Below are 27,984 nucleotides of genomic sequence, written 5' to 3'. Positions count from 1 at the left end.
TCCTGGTTCCTGTTAAGCTAGTGCTGCCAGTGTCTCTTTCCAGCCGTCCTCATGCTCATCTACCGGGACCTCATCAGCCATGATGAGATGTTTCCCAACATCTGCAAGATCTGGCTGATCACGGAAGGGTTGTACCTGGAGGCAGAGGGGAAAGATGGTCGGTGGGACACAGGGTAACACTGATGACTTACTCATTGGTAGAAATGCTTCCGCCGAAGGCCCGGTGGGCAAAGGTACTGAAAACACGGTCATCACTGGTGTTGATACGTCCTGAACCATCACTTGCAGGAAACCAGCTTCACAAAAGAAGCCTACAAGTACATTAAAGATTATATGAAATCAGTCAAAGGCAAACTTGAGGAACAGAGGCCAGAAAGAGTAAATCCTTTTATGACAGGGGCTGCAGAACAAATCAAGCACATCCTTGCTAGTTTCAAAAATGATCAGTTCTTTATTGGTGTAAACATGACTCCAGATGGCATGGTTGCTCTGCTGGACCACTGTGAGGATGACCTCATATGATTTTATTTAAGATTCAGAAATAGAAAAATGTTAACAAATTTGTCTATTACTTTGGATATATCACCTGTTGTCATAACTGGCTGCAGCTCTTCATCTACACAATGCCAGGACTTAGACAATTGGGACTGATGTCATCTTGAGCTCTTCATTTATTTTGACCTTGATTTATTTAAAGCAGAGGCATTGTTTTTAAGAAAAAAACATTTCATTTAGGTTGTCTAAAAATATAATGCATTTAAACTAAAAAAACGTGCTAAAGATCTTTAGAGACATCTCACCAAAGAAGATATATAGATGGCAAGTAAACTTTTTTTTACAATCCTATGTTCTCAGAAAAATGTAACAATGTGATTCCATTACCACCTATTAGCATAGCCAACATTTGGAACACTGACAACCTCAAATGCTGGTGAGGATATGGAGCAGCAGGAACTCTCATTTATTATTGGTAGGAATGCAAAATGGTACAGCCACTTCAGAAGACAGTTTGGAGACTTCTTACAAAACTGAACATACCCTTGCCATATGATCCAGTAAACAGTATCCAAAGATTCATTTATCCAAATGAATGTATATTCATAAAGAAATCTGAACACAGATATTTTATCAATTTTATTCATAATTGCAGAAAACTTGGAAACAACCAACCAAGATGTGCTCTAGTAGATAAATGGATAAATAAACTGTGGCATATCCAGACCATGGAATATGAGAGCATGTGCATGAATGGGGGGAGGGACAGAGGGAGAAGGAGAAGCAGGTTCCCCTCTGAGCAGGGAGCCAGATGCTGGGGCTCAATTCCAGGACCCTCATGACCTGAGCTGAAGGTAGATACTTAACAGACTGAACCAGCCAGGTGCGTCTCCTTTCATTTTTTTAAAAAAATTCTCAGGCAATGCATATTCATTATCTATAGAAATTCTAGATCTGTATTACAGAAAATACAGATCCAAAACATTAGAAGATATAATAGCCTTTTACCCTGATTTTACTCCCCCAGAGAATCTTTATTTAACACTTTGACTATGCCCAGCATGGGGCTTAAACTCATGACTCTGTGATTAAGAGTCCTGTGCTCTACCAACTGAGCCAGCCACATGCCCCCAAATTTCTTTTTATTTATTTGTTTGTTTGTTTTAGAGAACACTCAAGCATGAGCTGGAGGGGGGCACAGCGAGAGGGAGAAGCAGACTCCCCACTGAGCATGGTGCCCCACACAGGGTTCAATCTCCTGACTCTGAGATCATGACCTGAGCTGAAACCCAGAGTCAGACATGTCCTGATCCCCTTTTCATTAGGACACCAGTTGTATTGGATTATTTGCCCACCCTACTCCAGTATGACCTCATCTTAACTTAAACAATTATAGTGGTAATGACCCTATTTCAAAATAAGGTCACATTCTAATGTACCAGGGCTCAGAACTTCAATGTATGAATTTTGGGGGGACACAATTCAATCCATATATAGTAGCTCCCTTCCAGCTCTAAAGACTATTATTCTGAACTTTGATGTATGATTCAGACTCAGTGTATTGCTTTATTTTGTTTTGGCTTTTGCTATTGTTTGTTCACTTGCCCAGTAGGGTATTTGCTTATTGCTGGATAAAACTGAATCCACAAGGCATAACTGGCCACCCTATTGAGATGGATTGAGAGCAAGCCTGTATGTAGGGCTGGACAGCCATAATCAGGACTACTAATAGTAACAACAGAAAGACCCTGAGTTCATAATCTTGTCTGAGGTCATTCTGAACTCTAGATAAATTCTGTTGGTCCTCGGGTCTAAATGCCTTTTGACATGCTCAAAGGACTCAGCTCAATCAGTGAATTTGCTTTCTTCTTGATTTCATGTGTCATTTAGCATGATTTATAGAAAAAAAAATGTAATTCTATTGTAGGACTTAGAGTTTCAGAAGTGTGTGACGTTAAATCTGGCATACGTGGAGACTTTATCAAGCTATAATGAAATGACTATTGATAATGTGACCATGAAATTCGTCATTATTGTGTATGGCAGTGTAATTGATACTAAGACAGAGGTACCATATCTTGCACCTTGCATTTTGCCTAAAACCTGTGAGCAGGTAAGGACAGTTATTTCTAAAGAGTTGCTTGCTTTCCATGGTGCCCCATAAATGACTTTCAAACTCAACCTACCACTTTAAAAAGAAATATAACATGGAAAGACCCTGCAGTTCTCACCTTAACAAAACAGTCAAAACCTGCCCAGGGTTTCTCTACTGTTATGCAGTTTGTGCCCTACCCAAGAATGTGGCCAGGGGGCACAGGGGGCTGGAATCCCCAAGCTCTCTGCATGCCAAGCCATTTGTCCTGGAGGGGGTCTGTGCCTCCGGAGGGACAGAGGTATATTTTCCCTACCTTACACGGAGGCAGTGACACTGTACACCAGTGTGGTTCTGAAGGGTCTGTACTGATTAGTAAGAAGGGAGTTGAGGAGGGGCCACATCACGTTGTTGCCATGTTAGGGGCTGTGAGCATCTCTTGAGAGTGAGCCCTGGGCCTCACCATTCCATTGCCTCTGTAAGGAATAGGAGAGTGTGAACACCTAGGGTATAACAGGATGGGGTGACAGGAAGGTGGAGCCCAGGAGTAAGAGGACCCAGAATTTGCTTTCTCCCCAGAGGGAGTGAGAAGAGGGCGCATCTTTCTCATCTGCTAGTATATTTCTCCTCTTTGGGAGAGATGCTTGCTGCCTCTTTATCAATTAAAGGAAAAGTTGTTAAGTGAAAATTTATGTCCTGGGAAAGTGGGTAAACTTCCTAAAAAGTGCATTTGTCCCTTTTGTAGCATTCTTATCTTTGTACCTCTCAGTAATTCAGAGGGTGATGATAATCTAAATGCTTTTCTAATAGAAAATGAAAATCTCTTTAGCTTTGAAGGAAGGGGTGAGGGCGAGGCAGGGAACAGCAGGAGCAGTGCTCATAGTTTAGTTTAAGACACCAAGGTTTAGAGTCAGGCACACTTGGGTTGAAAGCGTGACCCCTGTGCCCACTGGTGTGTGAGCAGAGATGAGCTGCTTTCAGACCCTGTTTCCCATTAGTAAGATGAGGCTAACAGCAGCAGCCATCTGGTAAGGTTCTTGTGAGGATCGAGGGAGATGGTATCTGGTGTCTAGAAATGAGAGTGATAATTGTTACGTGTATGCTACTTGCCTTCTGGGAGGAGAGATTTTGATGGGCACACAGGGTGAATGTTCTAAGGAGAGAACAGTCCTGCTGCCTGGGAACAGCCCTTGCACATCAGTGTAGGGGTACAAGTATCTCTATGGATGTTGGGGAATTCCCTGTTTTCCAAACTCCGAACGTCTGTTCTGATTATAAGGAAGGTGTAGAAAGTCTAAAGATGTAAAAGATAATTTTTGGTCCAAAACTACATGAAACAACATGAAAGGGGATTTGAAATGAAAAAGATAGAAAGCTTAGGCTGGAAGCCCAGTTCTGGGTTTCGGCTTATTTCTTATATTGTTTGAAAAGGTTAGGAAGCAGCCAGCTTAGACACCAAAGGATACTCTTCTGAATAGTTTTGACTTTTTCCCTTTAGATTCAGGGAACTTCAGATCTAAGCAAGCTGCTGGTTGTCCAAGCATCTGATCCTGCCAAAAATACTGATGACCCCAAAGTCATGGGTAAGGCCAGCCCATTAGTGATAGGGAAAGCATGCAAAATTCATTTAATTCTAAAAAAATGACTCAAAGGTATTGTATGAGTTTATCATCAGTCCCCATCCTTGGGCCCACCCTGGTTGCCATATTACTTCTGGGAGGTCATCTACCAGAGTCTTCCAGACACTGAAATCCAGCTGGCTCCCAGGTCCCTCCCTTCACATCCGTGTTGGCAGAGAGCAGCTCCCATGTTGTACCCTGTTCCAGTCCTGGGAGGCTGAGGTCACAGAGTGCTGTTGGGGCCAGAGTGACAACGGGGAGGGCATAGACTCTTACAGTGGGTCCAGGTGAGGAGAGCTGGTGTGCTCCCAACAACTGAAGGGAATATGGAACCTGACCCATGGTCTTTGAATATTCTAAACCACAGTTGCAGCCACAACTCAACTGTCTTGCCTGAGGTGCACTTTGATTGTTACTAAGTAATTACAGTCACTAAATGTGCCCAACTGCATGTATCATGGTGCTAAGCAGTACACTGAGAAGATGAGGCAGGAAAGCTTTGCTCTAGAGAAAATGCATTCCCATCTTTCAATTAAAGCTCAGGACTCTTGGTCTACCAAGCCCATTGTTGCCATTTCCCCAACTGCCCCAGCTTGAAAATAGTCATCCTTAATGTGCTTCTCTAATTGGTACCATCCAGGCTTCCCAATTCACAGGATTTGTCAGCTTAGAGGTCAAGCAATCAATTCTCCATGAATTGTTAATCTTGGGGTGGGGGAGGGTTCCAATTGTGTACAGAAAGTGACATTCTTATTTTATATCTCATTTCTCATTTGCACAATTCTTTTAAAATGCAGCCCCACTGTGTGCTGGGCTCCATGCTAAGTGCTAGATGGCAAGCAAGCCAAACAAAGTGTCTGCCCTTGTGAGAAGAAGAGAAAGATTCAATAAGTGATTCCACTTCTACCCTAGAAGCAAATTCAACCTCAGACATTCTTGTGGCTTACTTTCTAGGCTCTGTATAGAGGTCATGTGCAGCACCTGATTTTGGGAGAGTCCCCTCTGCTCCAGGTCTCCTGTTCAAGCTAGTGAACACTGAAATAATCCTTACTTCAGCCCTCAGAGTCTTCAGTCCACCACTCTGCAGCTTCCAGAGTACTCTTAGGGCACAGGAGTCCATGGGAGGGCTTGAACTCAGGGCCTAGTGCCAGCCCCCTTGGGGCATCCTAAGGGCTACCGAGTCAAAGATCTTAGCAGTTCCAGGAAGCAGGGCACAGGTCTCCACTGTTCCTGTGCCTCTAGGCCTCTCTCTTTCTTCAGGCTCTCTGCAATCGGTGATTTTTAGATGGATGGTAGTATATCACTCTGTATTCTCCAGTGAATTTGGGACAAAAGTCACAAATGCTAGGCTCATGGACTGGATTCAACCATTGTCCTAGATTTGGTCCACATACATGTTTTGTTTTAAAAATTTAGAGTAAGTTGCAAAGTAGGAAAATCTAAAAATTTCACATTAAAAAAAATTCCAGATTTTGAGCTCTTCTCGAAAAACTCAGAAAGCATGCACTCGGTCCTCATTCCTATATGTGGTAACACTTAGAGCTGAGTAAAGGGGAAGCACATGCTGTGCAGTTTGCCACAGACCACGCCCCACCCTCTTGTCTTAGATATGGCCCACTTCCTTGTCTGTGTGACCTGCCTGTTCTCATTTGAATCTGTCAACCCTTGAGTGGGATTCTTGGGAGCCTAATAACAAGCCTCCTTGAGGGAAGAAATTCAAGGGCCCATTTGAAAGGGGAGAAGGGAAAGGGGAGACCTACTAGGTGAAAGCAAATTGATATTTCAAAATATTCTTCTGCTACCTTTACTCTTAAATTCCTAATTTCATTTTTCTGTCTGATGCATGTATTTGGATCGGCTCAGTCAGCACTGGTCTTCGAATGTCCCAGAGAGAATATAATTGGAAGAGAAAATATGAGGTAATAAACTTGACACTTGGATTCAATTTTTCTTACTGTGAATATTAACTACATAAGTGGCATGGGTTGTAAAGCCTAGTAGTAGCAAAATGTAGGTGGTGAGAAAAGAGACTCTTAGTGGCAGCTCATGGATTTGGAAAAATTGGGATAAAGCTTACTTGACTTGTTTAACAATTAAAATGATAGAATGTCTTTGAAAGATGTGATTTTGCCCCAGGACCCCAGTCTACTGGGCACCTTAGGGATGGGGAGGGTCAGGCCACATTCACAATTAGACATGAGCATCTATGTGCCTGTGCTCCTCCCTATAGAGTGTGCCTTCTCTGAGGATTTGTGGTGCCCCCGGGTATATGGAGCCACAGCCTGATCTAGAGCATCTTCCTAGAGTATCTCTTTTACTTGATGCTCTTTTAAAGGGAGGAAACTCATTTAACCATTAGGTTATTTGAAATGTTTTATATTAAAACAAACATGTTATGGAGTAGAGTGACAAACTTGTCTGAATTTTTACAATAAATCAGGAGACTTCAAACCATTTATTATGGAGAGTCACTTAAATTTTGCCCTGATAGCTTTGCTTGTTTTCCTCAGCAATCAGGGCAAATCTGGAAAGCTTGAGAAGTGCTGAAAATCATGTGTAGAGTGGGAGAAGGGAGGGCTGGTCACACCGGGGCAGGGCAGAGTGGGGGTAATTCTTGGCACTAGGGGACCTACGAGACTAGTTACTCAAGGAGTCTCTGTCAGAGCCCCTCAAAGAGCTCATTTGGGCTCAAGCCCACAGCTGAGCGGAGAAGACGGCTCTCACAGGCACTAGGTTGCTAGCTAGACAAATGCACAGGTAGACCAGGGAGCAGTCAGTGGTGTCCGGGATGGGCTGCAAGGACCTTCAGCGCCCTCTCTCTCCCAGTTGCAAAGTCACCCCAAATAAATATGCTCTCCAAGAGAGCACTTACACAGCTTCAAGAGAACTTCCTTGGTTCACCACATCCCCAACCAGAGTCACCCTAAGACCCTTTTAATAGAAATTTTGGGTCTGCACAGTCATCTGACAGGGTGGTGTACAGTGTGTTTGCTGAGGAAAGGAAGTTTGCATTGACCAAATGTATGACTTATGGTTCCTTTAGAGAACAACTTAGTTCTTTTAGGTAGCCTTCCTAGGGTCATCCTCTCCTCAGAGACTTCTTAAAAGGACCCTATTTCACAAATGGGAAACCTAGTTGGGAGTCAAGTAGTTGACTCAACTGACTCCTCATTGTTGCTATCTTTTCCAGGCCCCATTATTTAAAAAAATTTATCATTTTTTAGGAAAGAAACTTCCCGTTATCTTGGAATCGGTCACAAACAACTAGAATTCCACTCTCTTGACGTTTCTCTTTTCCTGAAGTGCACCTTTGTCTGACTGCTCTTACTGAATTAATGTAGTATCTCTTTACAAGATGATGTCTGACGGTAGAGATACACATGTGTCTCACAGCCCTTAATATCAAAAATCGTTTAGAGGGAATGTTTCAGATGATAAAATAGAAAATTCTCAGTAAGTTTTCTGATTGCATTTAGTAGTTTGTTTTTCCTGAAATGCTTATCGTCTAATATTTTTACTTTTGAGTTTCTTTTATAGTTGGAAAGTGCATCCCATTTTAGAAAAGAATATTAATGGTGCTAATGTGATATGTGGAGTCAGGTTAAAGACTGAGCTAACACCTGGCCTAAGTGCTGAAGGATTACCTGGTGAGGAGGTTACTTAGAAGTTGCTGGAACAATTAACTACTGTATTTATTTCACAGTTGATGGAAAAGCTCCAATTTTAAGCAGTTGCATTATCCTCGAGATGTTCATAAATTCTTCAGGATAATAATATAATTTATGGCCTACTGTTTTAGGAGGGTAAAAGTTATCAAAAGCATTGTATAATTGATATATTACTGACTAAAGCACATGACCTATAATTTATTTGATTTGTTCTTAGTGCCTAACATTTTCCAGAGAAATGTTATTCCCTCCCTCCCCAGTTTAGTAAATGTTGAAAAATGGAACTGTATTTCACAATCTTAGTTACTGAAAACAAAGTTTAGGAGAAATTAACAATCTTACAGTGCATAATATTCTTTGGTATCACTTTTCAATTTCTTTTTAAAAGTCAAATAAAATTTAGTTTTATGGTCTGATGGTTTATTATTTGGAATCCATTATCCCTTTTCATTTCAACAAGATTTTGAAAGGATATTTGGTTCTCTACGGAAAACCATAATAGAGGTAAGAATAGAAGAAAAGGTTAGGGGAAAAGTCAGGCCTACCTGTTTATTAGAAACTTCTGGACACCTAGCATAACAGGGCAGTTTGGACTGCGATCACCAGCATGCCAAAAAATATTGGATGTGGCTGTACATACAGGAATCTGACCACTGTGACTGAACCACGTATGAAGTAGTTTTGGAATATAGGTGAGGTTTGGTGGGGTTGGGTCCTGAGAATAGGACTAAGAAAGAATTGTTAAGAAGTCTTTGGTGCAAAATGATGGTTTTATTAAAGACTGGGGACAGGACCTGAGGGCAGAAAGACCTGCTGCCCCAGGGTTGTGAGGGGTGGCTGATTATATACTTGGTAGTTGGAGGACGTAAGGAAAAGGGGAGGTTTCAAAAGGATTTTCATCTGTTAAAGAGGACTCACAGGATACTGGAGGCCTTGCTATTGTCAAGGTTGTTTTTCCTTCTAGCAAGACATTAACAGGAAGACAATTGGAACTTCTGGAGAAATATCACACATAGCGCACCTGGCAGGGGAGGGTCGGTCGGGGGGTGGAGGTTGTTTGTGGGGTGTGAGCTTGTGCTTTGTCCTCAGCTAGCCTTCTGTTCCCCATTACATATGCTTCATTTTCCTTTTTAAAAAATTATGTGAGTTGACACACAATGCTGTTAGTTTCAGGTGTACAACATAGTGATTCAGTTTCTCTAAACCTTATGCTGTGCTCACCCCAAGTGTAGCTACCACCTGTCACCACATGATGCTATTATAGTACCAGTGACCATATTCCCTATGCTGTACCTTTCATCCACTTGACTTATTCTATTAAGGTCTTCATTTTTCTTCTGCCTTTTTTAAAAAAAATATTTAATTTATGTATTTGACACAGAGAGCACAAGCAGGGGGAGTAGGAGCAGTGGGCAGAGGGGGAGGGAGAAGCTCAGCAGGGAGCCCCATGTGAGGCTCAACCCCAGGGATCATGACCTGAGCTGAGGGCAGACCCTTAATAGACTGAGCCACCCAGGCCCCTGAGGCTTCATTTTTCTTAGGGTAACAAAATGTTGGAAATAGGCAGAGGAGGGTAGGTGCAGCTGCTTGCGGAAGTTATCGTGGAGGGAGGCTGCAGCTTCTTCCCTGACCCTTGGCCTGTGACTTTGAGTCTCAGGCTTGCAAAGTGACATCTGTACCTCTGGGAAACCTACTGGCTTTTTAGGAGGGCAAGGGGTTTTTCTCTTCATGAGGTTTTGCCTTTTATTTAGGAATGGACCTCAAGAGGACCAGCACTGAGTGCCCAATCCTATCACCTTAAGATGAATTTTAACTGGCACTCCACTTTGCCACCTGGATACAATCTGGGTGTTTTTTAGCGAAAATAAGGGGTAAATGAATATTGGGTAACAACTGCAATATCTGTTCGACTCTGCCTCATAATCACCTGGGTATTACAAATGAAGAACATCTGGCCAACTACAGAGTCAGTCTCTGGGGGTGGGTAACACTCCTCGTGGAATTTGAATATTGAAACTTGAGATACCCTAGTCTGCACTAGTCTTGCTTAGGAGGCACATCACCAAGTATCTGAAAGAACACTACTTCATTCCATATATATCAGTTAGGATGCTTTTGGCCTAAACCCAACTCAAAAGGCTTAAATCTTAAGGAAATTTATTATTTTATATACTCCGTAAGTCAAGAGGTAGCACAGGCTCACAATTGGTGGACTAAGATGATGAAGGTTCAGAGCTTTTTCTCTCCACTTTGCTGTTGACCTTTACAGCCTCATTCTATGGTTCCCCATTCCCAGGTTATCAGATGCTGCCAGGACCAATTTGTGATTCATGTTTTGTGCGAGACAAAACAAAAAACAAAGGCCTCCAACTGCTGTCAGGAGATAGAATTCTTCTAGAAACTTTAAAGATCCTCATTCCCAAGAATTGAATCACTTGTCTATTTCTGAGCCAGGTACTGCCAAGAAAGTGGTAATAACCTTTTATCTATTTAACACACTCTTTAAGCTAAAATTAAAGTTGTATTTCTTCAATTTGCATGCCCTAAAGAGGTGGAGTCAGAGGGAGTAAACAACTATACCAGCCACTTCGTTGCACCCAATTGGCATTTTGACTTGGTCATTTAGACACACCATTCTGGCTCCTTCCCCTTTGCTGAGCATCACGATGAAGATTCCTACACTTAGGGTGCAGGTTAGAAGTGAGATCAGACTTGTGACAAAAGCACACAGGAGCCACAGGTTCACCACTTGGAGAATCGTAGAAGTGGTATATTTCCACCAAAGTCCACAGACTACCTCTCAGATTCCTTATGCTTCTCCCATAGTCACGATGGTCATATATTCACTTCCAATTGATAAATCATACATATTTATTATGTACTACTTTATATTTGGAAAACAATACTTTCACAAAGTCTCATGGCTGTGTGGTGACAGAGCCAGAACTCGACTTGGGGGGTACATGGCCCCTTTTTCCTTTGAGCTTTTTCATTGTCTTTGTATCATATATACAGATAGAGATGGCCAAACAAAACACCAAGGTTTGGGTGCCTGAGGGAGCAATGGCGGGGGTGGGGGGACGACAGGAGATTTACTGGGTGGAAAATTGACCAACTTGATTTTGTTTTTTTTTTGTTTTTATTTTTATTTTATTTTTTTGACCAACTTGATTTTGAATTTGGATATTCAATGGCACATGTTCCATCGGTCAGTAAAGACCAACACTCAGGTCTGGATAATTAATGTTGGAGATTTAGACTTTGAACTGTCACCATGAAAGAAAGTTGAAGCCAGCCTTTCCAAGAAACAAGGACTAGCAGAATCAAACAGCCAAGGGAAGAGAAGAGAACAGCTATTAGAGGAATCTAATAGCTGGGGAGGGGACAGGAGACCAGGGATCCAAGGATTAGGATATTAGGAGATATACTCTAGAGGACCAGGTATTAGTTCTTTTTTTTTTTTTTTTTTTTTTTTTTAGGTATTAGTTCTTTAAGGGCAAAATATACTGTGACTTGAAGAGGCAAGAGCAGGGCACCAGTCCGCTTGTCTTTCACACCAGCATTTTTCAGGATATTGGGTAACTTTGATTTTTACTCCATTTTCAACCTTCCTGGTGTCACTTGAATTTTACATGTGGAGAATTCAAGGAAACTGAAGACTTAATGACTTGTCTAACACCTGGCACTGGGCATCATGTTTTACATTATTATATTCTATGCAATAAAGGGCTACATACAAGAGACTATACCAGGTATAGTATATATTGTATATACTTCTTTCTAAACCCAGGATATATTAGCACAGTCTAATAAAAGTCTGAGAGACCATGAGTTCTCAGTCTTTAGTATCTTTCCAGAAAAGCACAGATGTACTATTTTCCTCAAGATTCATATTCTTAAGCCTAGTAATGCAATTAAAGTAATATGTTAGGAGAGCTCTTTATACAGGAGTCACAAACACAAGGACCCAGGGAAATAATAGGAAGGACCAAAGCGGGCCAAGAGATGTGGTGAAATCACTTGTTCATCAGTTGCTCTTCCATTTTCATTATATGAAATTTTATGTATCTGCCTTTGGAGGAAAGTAAGTACCAATGCCATTTCCAGCAGACCTCTGCCGTGCAGGAGAGTCTAAACTAGTACTTCAAAACGTGACAACAGAATTCTCTGGTCCAGTTTTAACAAAGAATTTATTTGCTGATCCCTCAAAAGCAAGAATCAGAAAAAAGACTCACCCCCTCACTGCAAGAATACTTCTATAAAAAAGTTTCCATCATCATCTCCTTTCTCTCGAAGGTGTGCCCTTGCTTATGTCCATCATTGCAGAGCAGACCAACATATGGAAATACTTTGTATGAAAGGCACATGGCACTGTCATATTGCTCACACCTTCTGGTACACCTCCCTGGCAGGCAAGTGGAGCCTTTCCTATAGCCTCCTTCTTTTGGTGGAGATTTACTGAAAGATTTTCTTTATAGCACAGTATTTAAAGATCCTTCCCCCTATTCATCTCACTTATCTATTGAAAAAGTATAGAACCGCAAGGTTTTTTGCCCCTGCTGTGATCCAAACACTGAAGAGTGAAGAACATCTTAAATACTCATCACAGAGGAATCTGTACCCCAAGTTCTGGATTTGATTAGAACAGCTGAAAAAATGGATAGTCATTCTACGATGGAACAAAGCAGGCTTTTCCAACCATGCTACCTCAATGATCCCAAATCTTGTAAAGATCCAAGATCAGAGCCTCTCATACAGACTATATTTCAAAGAGAGTCAGTGGTGAATGCTAAGGTATATGAACAGAGTTGAATGCTGGTGAAGGCACAGAGTAAAGGATCCCAAGAAATTTTTAGTGCCATTTTCATTTAATAAGCCAGTAGTAGAGCAACCTAAAGGCTTTAGCTGTGATCACCCCAGGATGTTTTGACGGAACAGTTGCAGGAGAACATGACTGGCAGCCGGGATCCTCTGGCTCACTGAGCTACACCAACAGCTCCAGCACCGACTCCTCGGAGAGACTAAGGCTGGGGTGTGTAGCGGAGGTACTTCTTGCCAGATGGGAGCTCTTTGGTGAAGACTCCTTTAGGGAAGAGTTTTTTGGCTTCATCTTCAGGGATGGTGGGAAGAACCATCACGCTGTCTCCATCCTATTGAAAGACATGGAGAATACTGAAATTCAAGTAAAGTGAAATGAGAAGAACTCTGGATTGGTTTACTCTCCCGCTCTGAGGAACTTTGTTTTGATCTCTGACACTTTCCTAAGGGAACTACTTTCCTATCTTAACAAGAAATCATCTGATTTTAAACCCAGTGATGGCTTGGCATTAAACACCTGCAAAGGTTTAATTCTAAGTCCTTCCGGCTGCCCCACTTCCTGCTCCTTCTCTTGCAGGCACACTGGCTTTTCTTCTGTTTCTCAAATCCACCAAGCTCACTTTCTTTAGCTGTTCCTTTTGCCTGCAGTGCACCTCTCTCACAAATATGCATGACTTGGTCCCTTGCTTTCTTTGTGTCCTTCCCAAAAGTCCCTTCAGAAAAGGCCTTCCTTGACAGCCAATTATAAAACCAACCCTCCCACCCGTGTTCTGGTTCTCTCCACCTCTGCTTGATTATTCTGTCCTGTTCAATGTCACCTAATGCACTGGAAACTTGCTGACTGTGTGTCTCCACCCAGTGGACTGTAAGCTCTATGAGGGCAGGGATTTCTATTTACATTTATATCGATATTTTTCACTGCTCTATCCCAGTGCCCACTGCCTGGGCTCAATAAATACATATTCAGTGGATGGACACAGAATTTAAATGATTTGCTGGTCAGGAAAAACAAAACCAACACAACCTGGCATTCAGATTAGCACATGTTTAAAAATGTGGTGACATTTTTTGTGATGTCCTGTCTTTCCTTTTGCAGAAATCCTAGAGATTAAATGTTTATGAACATGATTCCAAGAATCCGACTTGAGTTTAAAAGACTTAATGAAGCTTACCAGAAACGAAATGTTCCATGACATTAATACACCATGTGGTTTTCTAGCCATGACTTAAGCGGCCAATCTAAGTTTAGCCGTAAATATTTTGCCATTATTTTCCTAGTTTTTAAAAGGGTTGAAGGTTAAAAAAAAAAAATCTTTTATTAGGAAATGGAATCGTAAAAACAAGAAGAAAAAAAAAAAGGAAACGGAATCGTTCTCACCAATTAATTTGATCAAATGACCTACAAGTTAGAAAGCAATATAGGGACTTGTATTATATATAAAAGGTGTTGAAGATCTTGACAGTGGCCTCACAGCCAATCTGAAACTTAGCCAGGCAGGAAAAGCCTGCCTGTGTGTGCATGCCAGACATAAAGCCCCATGTAACAAAGACTCTGAGGACAGCCATTTAGAGACCGGGCCCTTAGGCCTTGCAAGGCAAGTTGGGTATCTGCCCTTTTAACAACTTTACCTTCCAATCAACCGGGGTGGCAACCCTCTTCTCTGCCGTCAGCTGGAGGGAGGTAATTACTCGGAGAATCTCATCAAAGTTCCGGCCAGTGGTCGCTGGGTAGAGGATAGACAGCTTCAGTTTCTTATCAGGACCAAAAATAAACACCTGCAAAGCACACAGATGCATAAATAGAGGAATTCTTTAGGTGTCTTTTTTTTTTTTTTAAGATTTTGTTTATTCATGAGCGACACAGAGAGGCAGAGACACAGACAAAAGGAGAAGCAGGGTCTCTTTAGGCACCCCGATATGGGACTCAATCCTAGGACCCCGGGTTCACAAGCCAAAGGCAGACGCCCAACCACTGAGCCACCCAGGGGCCCCTCTTTAAGTGTTTTTGATATTAAAGCCTCTTTGAAAGCTCTTCAGTCATTAGAAATGTTCAAGGGTGTTAAAAACAAAAACAACCAAAACACCCCTCCCGGCCTCCCTCAACATCTAGAATGCATCAAACTATTAATCTGGGTGGCTGACCCAGACATTATGCTACTATAAGGCAGTGACTGGATAGGTAACCAGTGACAAGAAAAGGGAAGATAATAAAATTAAGGAACATTATTAAGAAATGAAACCCCCCCCCCACAAAACTTAAACCCAAGAATGGAGAGTTGAATATATACTTTAAGGACAAGTAAAAGGTAAATAGAATCTATACTGTTATTGTTCTTTTTTTAAGATATATTTTTTATTTTTAAATATCTCTACACCCAATGTGGGGCTAGAACTTACAACCCTGGGATCAAGAGTCACATACATGCTCTACTGACTGAGCCAGCCAGGCACGTTCCCTGTTATTTTTCTAAACTTAGAAGGGAATTCTACTGGTTCTGGCTGTTTCAGTAAGAAAAACTGTTATGAAAATGAAATCCAAGAAAGTCTTCAGGAAGGTACAAGGTTAACTAGGGATGATTATCTTAAAAAATATACTAATGGGAGTTGATACTGGTCCCTCAAATAGTTGTACATTTTTGCAGATGAGGCCTTGTTTCCTCTCTAGTGATACGGACAGAACAAACAGGAATTCCAAACCAGAGCTACCTTATGGAGAACGGTATGGCCCACCACTTTAAAGAGAGGGCTGTCAGGAGAGCTGGAGAAAAGATTCTTCACTTTCAGATGACATCTTACAATAACTACTTATTTATTTTATGTAGATTTCCAAGGTGTCAAATTCAGCAATTAAAAAATTTAGCTGAAGATTTTACTTTCATTAGCAGTACAGACGATCAGTGATATTGCCATTAATATAGTTGTTTTGTAATTGAAGATATTTCCTTATTTCCTGGAGTTGGTGCAAGCACTCAGTTAGACATAGCACCTGGCCGGTCCTGAGGACTACATAACGGATTTCTATGACTCACCACACGAGCTGTCACAGGCATGCCCTTTTCGTCCTTCTCTGCCGGGTCCAGCATGCCTAACAGGATGGCAAGGTCCCGATTCTTATCATCAATGATGGGGAAAGGTAATGTTTCTGTGGGCTCCTGCCCATTGTAGGCATTGATATCCTGAATGCAGGTGAAAGAGGAAAAAGAATTCTAAACCAAACACATCTTCTAAATTCAATCAGTTAACAGCTATTGTCTTGTAAGACAGGAAAGAGGACCACAATCATAATTTTCTCTAAGCAATCTGAGTAAGGAAATGAATGAATGAACACCCCTCATTCCAATCAGTCTTGACAGAACAGTATGGTAGAGTTCTTAGGTTATAACCATAGACCCTTTTCATGTCCAGTTCTCTTAAAATTTGGCACGCTTTTACTACTTTAAGTAGCAAGCAAGAAAGCAGCTTTAAAAAGTCAAATACTGTAGTTAGATCCTAATACAAGGAACCCCTGGTACACAACAAGTAAATACCATCAGAAATAATGGGTTCATTAAGTCCATCACATCTAGAAATAATGCCACATGCAAAGATAATTCTATAGATCTAGTGCCTGCCCTCTAAGTACCCTGACCCAGACAATATGCTACTGTAAGGCAATGACTTGATAGGGAGCCAGTGACAAGAGCACGGAAGTTAAGATAATAAAATTGAGGAACATTATTAAGAAATGAAAAAAAATCACAACGCTTAAAACAAACCCAAGAATGGAGAGCTGAATATATACTTTAAGGACAGTAAAATGTAAATTTTTTATGGGTGAAAGGCAGAGGTAAATGTACACGAGGGTGAAATCCACACAGAACACAAAGCATTTCAGGTCTCAACTGAAAGACAGTAATGTATTTTCTTCCTTATTCCTAGTAAACTTCACTCATTCACTTCTTTTCCTATCCCTAGAAGCCTTTGCAGGGGGTGGAGGGGCGGCAGCGGGGGATCTAGCTTAATTATTCGATCAAGCATTGATCTAGCACTTAAAGTGGGGTAAACACTAGAGCAAGTACATGTGGATGAGTCAGGCACACTTCTTGCCTTCAAAGAAACTTCTACTTTGGTTAAGATGATTCCCCTATGAAATAGCAGCAAATGCAAGACTCTAATATTTAAATGGTAGACTGTCAATGCCAAAGAATACTAATGTCCCCAATTTGTAGGTCTGCCCAGTTTGTTATGACTTCAGGGAAGATATCTACCTGGGGACTTGAAGAATGGATCAGATTTTTACAGGTAAGGGGAGCAGTATTAATGAAACATGGAGACAAGTCTGCATGTAAGTAATTGGGAAGAGAGTGAGTAACTTAGCTTGGTGGAATTTTAAGAAGTAGCAGTAACTTAGCTTGGTGGAATTTTAAGAAGTAGCAGAAAAGAGGATTTAAAGTTGGAATAAGGGGGATCCCTGGGTGGCTCAGCAGTTTAGCACCTGCCTTCGGTCCAGAGTGTGATCCTGGAGTCCCAGAATAGAGTGCCGCGTAGGGCTCCCTACATGAGGCCTGCTTCTCCCTCTGCCTGTGTCTGTGTCTCTGCCTGTGCCTCTCTCTGTCTCTTGTGAATAAATAAATAAATCTTTAAAAAAAGTTGGAATAAGGTCTATGTATTATGTGGAGTCTTAAAAGTAAAACAGGCTGATGTCATGGCAGTTATAGAATCTAATTTCTCAACAGACATGACAGGATAAGAGTGGTATCGATGAACTTTGAAATGGGTAAGAAGGCATTTTAACCTGTTCCTTAATTTTATTATCGCAATTTCCCTTCTCTTATCACTGGCTCCCTGTCAGGTCATCACAACTGAAAAGTAATCACAATGGCTTCATGCTAGAGGCACCCTAAAGTTTCCTATTTAACCAGCTGAAGGTCAAAGTTTGGCCACTGCTTCTGATAGTTGGGACCTGTTTCCTATTGAATGCAATTGCAGTTGTGAAAATTCTAAGGCAGAAGCTCACCAGCTAAAAATGAAGCCGGGGACACTGCTGTACTTTAAGGGTGTCACATGATAGGTGATATGCTCTTCCTTTGGTGATTTCCAGTTTTAATGATTGCTATACCATAATAATGGTCAACACTGCCACTTCCTGATGGGCATTATGTTACATCCAAGAATGCCAAAGAACCACATACTTTGGCTTTATTCTGTCCTAAATCTGGCTAATGCCTACCCTCCAGCATTTAGTATCACAAATAGCATTGGTATAAAGTTCTGACTGCGATCATTTTCCAGCAGGACAATCCTGAGCAAGTCCCTCTGACTCGGTGGGAGGAGAAGGTATTCTCATCTATGTACATGAGAACAAGAACTACGCCTCCTGTAAAGGGCTGCTCCCAGGAATGAATGAGAAATGGTCTGAGAGAACGCTGTAGAAATGTAGCCATTAGTCATAGCCAGAAATAAGGAATGAAAAAAAGAATCCCACCCCAAGAAAGAGCAATGCCCTTCTCTTTTCTCCTATATATCATTCTTCTAATCTCAGACACAGGATTAATTAGCATGAGATGGCCAAGGGATACAGCCCCAGGTGCCAACTCACAAGTCAGGACCACATCTTTTATCCAGTTGTATGTGGAGTGCTTGCTATAATGCCTAAGTGTCCCTCGAAACTTACCTATCAGCATTATTTAGTGGCATGTTGTAGCAAAGTCATCAGAATGTTCCTGAGTTAAGCCTCAACCACCACATTTATTGTCCAAGTCAATCCTTTTGTTGAAAGCAGACAATTCCTTCAGGCCATGCATTCAACATGTATAGACTGACTGCCTAGAATGTACTGGGTGCCAAATATTGTCTAGCAGTACACAGAAAGGGAATCTGCCCTACTGAGCGTCCACTCTGGTGGGTGTGGATAAATAAACAAAAGAAACTGGCAATGTGCAGAGCATTTTCTTTTAGATGGTGACAAGTGCTAAGGAGACAAAGGGGGCTAGGCAGTATGGAGGGGAGTTATAATCTTAGATAAGGAGGCCATGGAAGGCTTTCAGGAGGAGTCATTTGAGTCAAGACCAGAAAGAGGTGAGGGCAAGCCATAAAGATATCTGGGGAAAGGGTCTTCCAAATAGGATTCTGGATAATTTTAAAGGTGGGGTAGACAAGTTTCCTGATGAATCAGACATGGACATGGAAAAACCAGAGGAATTAAGGAAGACGTCTGGCTTTTTGCCTGAGCAACTATGAAAATGCAGTGTCCATTAGCTAAGATGAAAAGGATTACGAAAAGGAACCCAGTGTTAGATATATAAAGTGTGAGATGACAGGACATCCCAGGGAGAGGCTGAGCTGGCATTGGTTCTATCAGTCTGGAAGCTAGCGGAGTCTGGCCTGCAGATGAAATTTGGGCATCACAGCATTTAGAAGTGAGTGGATGAGCTCAACAGGGGGAGGGTGTAGATAAAAAGAGAAGGCATCTACGAAATGCATCCAGGGCAACATCAGCATAAATCAGGAGTTGGAAAATGATGGGGCTCAGTCTGAGGATAAGCAGGAATAGTTAGAGATGTTGTGTCTGGAAGCCAAGAGGGTAAAATGTTTCAGAATATACAGTGATCAGTGGGTTGAAAGCTGCTAGTAGGCCAAGAAAGATTAGGGCTGAGAACTGAACACTGCATTTAGCAAGGAGGAGGTCACAATACAGTCCAAGTCAGATTTTCAGATAATTGGTGAAGTTTGAAACTGAGGTTACTTGTACCTTTACCTCAAAAAACCAAGCTACTCTATAAAAGTTAACACCTCAGGAAACAACAGATGTTGGCAAGGATGCAGAGAAAGCGGAACCAATCTTACACTGTTGGTGGGAATGCAAACTGGTGCAGCCACTCTGGAAAACAGTATGGAGGTTCCTCAAAAAGTTAAAACTAGAACTACCCTATGACCCAGCAATTGCACTACTGGGTATTTATCCAAAGGATACAAACAGTGATTTGAAGGGGTACCTGCAACCCTAATGTTCATAGCAGCAATGTCCACAATACCCAAACTATGAAAGAGCCCAGATGTCCATCAACAGATAAATGGATAAAGAAGATGTGGTGTAATATATACAATGGAATATCACTCAGCCATCAAAAAGAATGAAATCTTGCCATTTGTAAGATTGGCAACTAGAAATGGATGGAACTAGAAGGTATTATGCTGAGTGAAATAGGCCAGTCAGAAAAAAAATACCATATGATTTCACTCATGTGGAATTTAAGGAACAAAACAGATGAACATAGGGGAAGGGAAGTAAAAATAAGATGAAAACAGAAAGGGAGACAAAGCATAAGAGACTCTTAGCTCTAGGGAACAAACTGAGGGTTGCTAGAGGGAGGTGGATCGGGCATGCAGTTAACTGGATGAAGGGCATTAAGGAGGGCACTTGATGTGATGAGCACTGGGTATTACATGCAACTGATAAATCACTAAATTCTATCCCTGAAACTATTAATACAACTAAATTGAATTTAAATAAAAAATTAAAAAAAAACCAAAACCCAAACCAAGCTACTCTATGTAATTTATAACTTGATCTATAACCTCAAAGCACATGCCAATTGGTACTATACCTTGCTCCAGGCAAGATGGTCTTCAACACTGTCCACTGAAAGGGCAATCATCTTAACATTCTTCTTGGCAAATTCTGGTGCCAGCTTTGCAGCTCTGCCAAGCTCTGTAGTACACACAGGGGTAAAATCTCGAGGGTGAGAGAAGAGAATGCCCCATCTGAAACAAAGGAAAAGGAAGTCACAAATGACTGGAGAGGTTATTACCATCATGTAGAACAAGAAATCACAAATCCTAGGTCAAAAATGAATGCTTATGAGGACAATTACTTTTCTTTCTTACTTCTATTTTCTTTCTAGGCATAGAGACCCTGATATTCAGCTTCAACAATGAATGTCCCCATACGCCCCACTCCAAACAAATGCCTGACTGCGAAAATAAGCAGGTTATGTAATCTGAAATAAATAGGCTTCTATCCCCTATTTATATGTAAAATTAAAGTTGACACTTGGCTTCTTTGTAGTGAATGGATATAAAAACTTTTGTAAATGGACTTTACTGACCTAGCTTGCCAAACAGGACACACGATCCTTGTAACCTGACAAAACAACTGCACTTAAACAGTTTTACCGGTCTCTTCATTTGCAGTCTTGCTTCTTGCCTTAAGATCAAGTGGGCAGAAAACTGACAGCCTACAATAGATTGTTACAACTACAGACTCTTACATAAATTCTAGCATCTAAATCATCATTGCCTAAGGCAACACTGTGCATAGATTTTAAGCACATTTCAATCGAAGTCACCAGAACTTTTGGACTACTATTTTCTTCTCCTCTGCAATAGAAACTACTCTTCTGACTGAAAAGGAAAACTTAACACTCGGTTTGCCATAACCCCTGTTGACTTACATTAAACCAGGATCCTAAACTAGTAGATTACTAAACCTAGCCTAAATGCCAAGCTGATCTCTCAAAGTTTGCCAAGTTACAAAAGCAGAAACAAGGGTTCCTCCTTCCCAGTCAGGCATTTGTTTGGAGTCGGGCATATTGGGACATCAACTTGGACTCCCAGGCTTCAGGAAAGGAAAAGCCTTCCCACAAGAACGATAGAGGGACCTGGGCAAGCCTGTGAAGAGAGAGGTAATATTTTTAAAGATTCTGGAGGATTGTAGTATGCTTACTTTTTTATGCAATAAGAGGGACATACATCTTTCGAAAGAAATAACCTAGGTTTACATAAAATCTAGGCCTTAGGTTCTATGGCAAACGATCTGCTTAAGGGTCGGATGAGACTTAAGAGAAAGTCTGCAGAAGATGAGAAAAAAATAAATAGGACATTTCTTCCTGTGTTGTTACAGGATTGATGAATTATCAGCGTTAGACATACTCTTTCCATTGTGTGTCAAGAATGTTTTGCTGAATCATGCTAAGGAACTAAGTTTAAGCCACTTCACATCCTGCCTCCCTCAGAAGCCAAACTCCAGTTTGCCATGTGGCTAGGGATAGGGTAACTCTGAGAATGTCTTACTATTCCCCTCAAAGTCTCCCTATTGTGCTCCTAAAGAGTAGTTTAATTACATTATCCCATTTCCTTCCTTATTTCCAAAAGACAAAAAGTTTCCTCCTTTAAGGGAAGGGTCCTCACTCACTAACCCCCAGAAAATCCCAAGAAAACACCTTTTTTGGGGTGAAAACGTAGGGTAAAGAAGCTGCTTCTACCACAATCATACAAAAACAGTGATAAAGTTGATTAAAGTCATCAAATGCAGCACCCAACCCCTTAGTTGTTTCCAATTGTCAGAGGTAGTAGATACCTGTAATGTCTGAAGTTATTTTATTTTTTTTCCTCCAAAAAACACATGGATCAAAAACTGGCATCCGAATTGAAATAACCCACAGAACAGAGTTGGAAAAAACCATATTAGGCAAAACCCATCAAAACCTATTATTATATAAAGAGCTCCAACTTCTCTTTGGGGTAGGGTAGGGAATACTACCCCATGCCTGATCTGAGGCTGACTTGTTATACTACTTGTTACAGATGCAGGTATTTTTCTCATCTTCCTACTGGTGGTTCCCTGAGAAGGTACCACTTTTAATGAAATTGAGATAGATCCAGGGGCCAATAAACAACAACAGAAACCCCCCAAATTAGGGTTAGCTTAAATAGTGACAGCATTTATAATTATTGCTATAGTAAATATACTTATGTTAATACTTTAATCAGTACAATCTAAGAGTTCTGGTAAGATTTTGTTATTTCCGGGTGAGGGCTATTGATAGGAATGGGAAGGAACATACTCTGAAAATCCCATGGACTTTTGGAGAAATACTAATACCTAGATTATGATATTGGACACAATATGTACTTCTGAGGTTATTTCCTGCCTTTACAGTCTGAATGTTCCATTTCTCATCTTTTTTTTTTTTTTTTTCTAGCCTAATCTTCTCTTTCACAAAGCTTGGCTTTTCCCTTAATCAGTGGCTGGACAATGGAATTAAAGGATTGTAAGGGGATATGCAGGCCTAAAATGTAAGAATCTCTCCCAGGTTCTCTGCATAGCCCTGTCCAGTCATTGATTAATCTCATAAACTTCTCTTTCTCTGTCTATATACACATACACCTGGACACTAAATAAAAAGGATAACAAATCATGGAAGAATTGTTAAGTGTTACTACATCACAGTGCAAACTGAACACACAAAAAGCCAGGAACAGACTCATAAATACAGAAAACCACGGTTGCCAGAGCAAGTGGGGGGAGAAGGGGACTAAGAGGCACAAACTTGCAGTTATAAAATATGTAAATCATGGAAATGAAAAGTAAAGCATGGAGAATACAGCCAATAAAACTGTAATGTATGGTGACAGATGGTGACTACACTTACTGCGATGAGCACTGAATAATGTATAGAATTGTCTAATTACTCTGTGGTACACCTGAAACTAATATACACTGTAAGTCAATTGTACCTCAATAATAAAAAAAAAAAAAAAAAAGAGAGAAACCAGTGTGGTGGGGCTGCTGCAACTCCAGAACCATAATATAATGAGACATATCTGGGATGTTTCAGATTAAAACTAAGCAACTTAAAAAGCCTGATTCAGGAGCTGTAAAATATAAAACCCAGGGCAACATCAATTCATCATAATGGTGTGACTCCCAGGCCAGATTTGGCTATTACCAGCAAGGCCACGTGCTGGAAGCAAGGCAGAAGGGGGAGGAAGGAGAGGGGCACACCACTGAGGAACAAAAGGGTCTCAAAAGCCGGAGGTACGAGCGTCCCAGTGCACGGGATAGCCTGCAGGCCTGCCCGCCGCGGCAAGGACCCGCCACCGCCAGGGCAACTGAGCAACCTCAGAAAGCCCTTCCCTCAAAATGTTGCAAGTTCTGGAATGAAGGACACACCTACATGCACCGTGTTCTTGGTTCCTCCCGGAGCTGTTATCAAATCCTATGCCAGCCACTGGAGGAGGCTCTGGACAAGAAGTCTCTCAGCCAGTTATTATTTGGCTGCTGGTGGCTTTAAACTGTACGTTTTGTGCCGAGAAGCCTGCAAACGCCACTGCAGGGAGCAGAAGCCTGCAAATGCCACTGCCGCGAGCAGGACCTTCCGATAACCCGCTGGGCCATCGGAAACCTTCAGCCAGCAGCAGTGACCTCAGACTCTGGCCTCAGACCCCCACCTTCCCCAGGGAGCAAATTCCAGAACGGAGGGAGGGAGGGAGGTGCGGCGCTGGGCACGAATCCCGGGAAGTGACCGCTGATGCCGCCCGGCCCTGGCCCCCGCTGGGCTCGGCGGGGCCAGGCCGAGAGAGGGCGGCAGGCAGCCCCCCGCATCCGCCTGGGGGCCCGGACCCGCGGGAGCCCAATTCGTTCCCCTCCCCCTTTCCCGCCGAGGAGCCAGCTCAGCCACGCGGGGGCCGCCGGCGGGGCGGGGGGGGGGGCAGCGCTCGGCCGCCGCGGGGCGGGGGCCACTCGGCCGGAGGCACGTGCAGGAACCGGTGCGGGGAGGAGGCGGGCGGCGAGCGGGAAGGAGGACGGAAGGGAGGAGAAACAGGGAAGGCACCTCGAGGCCCGGCGTCAGCCGAGGACAGCGCAGGGCGAGGTGGCACTTACGAGTCTCCCAGGTAGTCGTGGAAACGGATGCGGCCGATGGTAGTATTGGCCTCGAAGTTGGGAGCCTCGTCCCCGAGAAGGAGACCTCCGGGCATGGCGGCAGCGGTGACGCGGGAGGACGAGGAGGCGCAGCAGCAGCAACCACCGCCTTCCCGGCTCTGGCGGCGCAGCTGCCCGCCGCCGAGTGAGGCCGCGCACGGAGGGGGCGGGGCTAGGGGCGGGGCCTGGCGGGGGCGGGGCCTGGCGGGGGCGGGGTCTGGCGGGGGCGGGGCCAGGGCGGGGCGGGACCCGGCGGCCGGCCGGGGGCACCGAGCTGCGGTCCGAGCGGGTGGGAGGGACGGTGGCGACCGACCCGCGGGCACGCCTGGGTGAGCTCTGGGCACTCGTGTGCTGCCTCTGAACCTGCCAGACCCTGTGGGCGCCGGCGCGCGTCTGCACTCACGTGACGTGGGGCTCAGTGACCTCGGGCCCCGGAGTCTTGGGGGTGAGCCAAGTTTGACCCTGCAGTGCGTCTGGGCTTTGAAGGTGCAAGGAAGAGGAACGCAGCAGAAGGGGAGCCCCGAGGTGGAGAATCCGGGAGGGGGGATGACGAATCCGCGGAAATCCTGTACACTCACGCTTGGTCGCCTGACCCTGCACTCGCCTCTTTTGAAGCGTGAGCTTCTGGAATCCTGACCGCCCTAGCCACCCTAGCCGTCGTGAACTCGGTATCGGAGGATGTGGCAAGACCCTGACGTGGTGGGGACCTTATGTCAGAGGAAGTGGCTTTCATATTGCAGCAAAAATTCCAGCACCTATGTCAGTCAATGCTTGGGGGAATGTGAACTAAACTTATATTTTGCTCCCCTTTCCCAGCATTATGAGCACAAACTATTCAACACAATTATCCCGAAATCTACACATACATTTTTAAAAAGATTTATTTGTTAGGGGGGGAGGGGCAGAGGGAGAAGGAGAGAGAATGTGAAACGGACTCCTCATTGAGCATGAGCCCCAGGAGGGGCTCTATGCCACAACCCATGAGATCCTGACCTAAGGGGAAACCAGGAGTTGGTTGCTCAGGGGACTGAGCCACCCAGGTGCCCCTGAAATCTGCATATACATTTTATTTTTAGAAAGATTTTATTTATTCACTTGAGAGAGAGACAGAGAGAGAAGGAGCAGGTCAAGGGGATGGGCAGAAGCAGAGGGAGAAGCAGACTCCCCGCTGAGCAGGGAGCCCCACATCGGTCTCCATCCTGGGACCTCAGATCAGGATCTGAACTGAAAGCATCTGCTTAACCTGCTGAGCCACCCAGGTGCCCCACCCCATATACATTTTAAAACATATTTATTGGGATCTGCTGTGTGCAAGTCAACTTTGCTACCCAAGGAGGTGGGAGGTTTAGATTCATTTATTTGCTATGTGCCAAGCATGAGGCAGACAAAATGACTGTTCTCTTGGTGTTTTCATTCTAGTAGGGGAGACATAATTAAACAAGAATATATTAAATAGCAGTAAATCCTCTTTAGAGAAATAAAATAAGTTTCTGTGCTAGAGGGTGTCTGAGGTGCTGCTTTGGGTTGGATGGTCTGGTCTGGGAAAGCCTCTAGGGTAATGTAGGTATACTACTTAGCATATAGTAAGTGCTCTGGAAATGGTAGCTATTATTTGGATGATGATACTGGCTCATGCAATACGTCTTGCTTTGCCATTTGTGTGCGAGGCACTGTTCCAGCCTGGTGATGCAGTGATAAGCTGCAGTCCCTGCTCTTACAGGGAAGACAGATGTACAGTTTTGATAAAAATATAGAGTAAATGCTGATGGGGGAGGGGGCTAATTGGTTGGAGTTCAGAAGTGGGAAAATCCTCTGCATGGAGCTTCTTAGACTTAAGGAAGGCACATGGTAGTGTTAAGAGAAGTGACTCACATACTGTGATTTGTTTTTGTCATAGTGCTGTGGTGTGTGTGTGTGTGTGTGTGTGTGTATGTGCACACTAACCATATTTACTCAGTTCCCCCCAAACAAGGATTTACAATAAGATTACTGGTAAAATTTCTAGCCACTCTAGAGAACTCTATAAAGCTACTGTAATTTAATACCTAAACTAATTTGACTTCAAGCTTTGGTTTTAGAAAGCACTATGTCTTAACTCCTTTCGCAGGGGACAGAGAAAGAGAGGATGGAAAAGAGGGTAATCTGACTTTAATACACCATTTTTAATGCCATGGAGATGAGGTAGAAAACACATATACCACAAATATGGGGAATGAATACAGAAGCAGACTATTGATCTCTCTTAAAAAAAAAAAGCATAGTTATGGAACTATCTGTTGTAAATTAAGCAGATATAATCAGATAAATTCCTCTTAATATTTGCAGTGCCAGAAACTGCACACTAGCAGTCTTTTGCACCCTGCATGCCTATTTGCTTTAGGTTCTGCAACATTTTAAGTTCTTTTGAATTAGCTGAAAACATTTGAAGAACAGGGGTCTTTACAAAAATATCTGGATTTCTGTCTCCTGGAAAGTCAGAAACACTAGGCCCCTGTTACATGTGGGTGACCAGTGGCTGGAGAGTAGCCTTCTAAGAGTGCACATGTTCCCAGTTATTCAGAAGGTCTCTCACCACTTACTGACACAGTAGTGTCTGTTGTCACTTTAATCCCATGCTAGCACTGTTATTTTTCTTAGAGTAGAATTAGGAGGAAAATTAATCCTATCCTAATGTATCCCTATCTCGGTCAAAATTGTGAAAATGAAAGGTTGACCAAGGACCATATGTTGCAAGGAGGAATAAGAGCATATTTCTTTATCAAAGTAAAGAATATTCCCTTATCTTTAACGTGCAAAGTTGAAAGAACACCGTCTGTCCTGCTTGGCCCTCATAGGGAGTTAGCCTAGCCTCTACTACACTGAAAGTAGGTGCTCCGTGGGTTGAGTCCATTCCGGAAGGAAGACATTAGAGCTCTTTTCCTGAGGGCTACCAAGAAGTGCCAAGGGAAAGGAGAAGAGGAGGAGGGGCAATGAAGGCATTCCTGGGAGAGATCAGAATGTGGGAAAGGGAGACCAGGCTAAGGGAGTGATTTACTTTGTAGAGTAATGATAGTAGAGGCTCTAATATCAGGGGGAATAAATGTTTTCTGGCAGCTGGCAGGGTTGGGGAGAATCTTGAAGTTCTTAGAAGTAACTCCTCTGCGACAGGAAGGAAGGAATTGCTGGGATTTTCAGAGGGCTATGACTCCTGTCCGATTGATAGGCTCTTCTTTCTTTACCACTTTGGACAGACTGGAGGAAAAGGTGAAGGGATCGGCAAAGGCCTTTTGGAAGACAAACTGCATTATGTGTCTCTCTGATTTTCTCACGGGGTTATGAACTCCTAAAGGCTTTGCCACATTTTACTGATAAATATTTATGACCCATCAGACATGGTGGGCTAGATTACAAAAAGTGTTGGAGAAAGATTATCTACCTTCTGCAGCCACAACAAGGAAGTTTGTCTGCCTACAGCTAGGGATAAAATAGCAGTGTGTCCCTAGTTATAATTGTAGCTAGGGAAAAGTTCTTGTGCTTGTGGGAGGAGATACATAGAACTTGAAATAAATGTTAGGAAGGTGAGATTAGGTTTTTAAAAGCAATTCTTAATAAGTTTTCTTGTTAAATCTG

At 42.8% G+C, this 27,984-nt stretch overlaps 2 protein-coding genes and 1 pseudogene across 2 annotated transcripts in view; 2 read left to right on the top strand and 1 right to left on the bottom strand.

The window, feature by feature from the left end:
- The window catches only part of SLC9C2 (solute carrier family 9 member C2 (putative)), a 104,939-nt gene extending 94,635 nt beyond the window's left edge, over positions 1-10,304 (top strand). Inside the window, exons 24-26 of the mRNA XM_041749701.1 lie at positions 2,423-2,608; positions 4,086-4,170; positions 10,171-10,304. Of these exons, the coding sequence (XP_041605635.1) occupies positions 2,423-2,608; positions 4,086-4,170; positions 10,171-10,304 (405 nt within the window). The remainder of the gene's footprint in view (positions 1-2,422; positions 2,609-4,085; positions 4,171-10,170) is intronic.
- On the top strand, positions 52-522 carry LOC121472866 (annotated as a pseudogene).
- Positions 10,305-12,045: 1,741 nt separating the features above from the next.
- On the bottom strand, positions 12,046-24,527 carry PRDX6 (peroxiredoxin 6). The gene is made up of 5 exons (XM_041772054.1): positions 24,337-24,527; positions 20,279-20,435; positions 15,722-15,868; positions 14,322-14,468; positions 12,046-13,024 (listed from the first exon to the last, which is right to left on the bottom strand). The coding sequence occupies exons 1-5, from the start codon at positions 24,429-24,431 to the stop codon at positions 12,896-12,898; spliced, it is 675 nt and encodes a 224-aa protein (XP_041627988.1). The 5' UTR covers positions 24,432-24,527; the 3' UTR covers positions 12,046-12,895.
- Between the last annotated feature and the right edge of the window lie 3,457 nt (positions 24,528-27,984).

The sequence above is a fragment of the Vulpes lagopus genome, chromosome 1, assembly GCF_018345385.1.
Source record: "Vulpes lagopus strain Blue_001 chromosome 1, ASM1834538v1, whole genome shotgun sequence".
Lineage (NCBI taxonomy): Eukaryota > Metazoa > Chordata > Mammalia > Carnivora > Canidae > Vulpes > Vulpes lagopus.
Note: the sequence above shows the minus strand (reverse complement) of the source record. Positions and strands in the feature narration are given on the sequence as shown.

Coding starts and splice junctions, on each gene's coding strand:
- PRDX6 (XM_041772054.1), bottom strand. CDS start 24,431: ATGCCCGGAGGTCTCCTTCTCGGGGACGAGGCTCCCAACTTCGAGGCC. Junction 20,436..24,336: donor CACGACTACCTGGGAGACTC/GTAAGTGCCACC, acceptor CCTTTGTTTCAG/ATGGGGCATTCTCTTCTCTC. Junction 14,469..15,721: donor TGCCTGTGACAGCTCGTGTG/GTGAGTCATAGA, acceptor TGTGCTTTGCAG/GTGTTTATTTTTGGTCCTGA.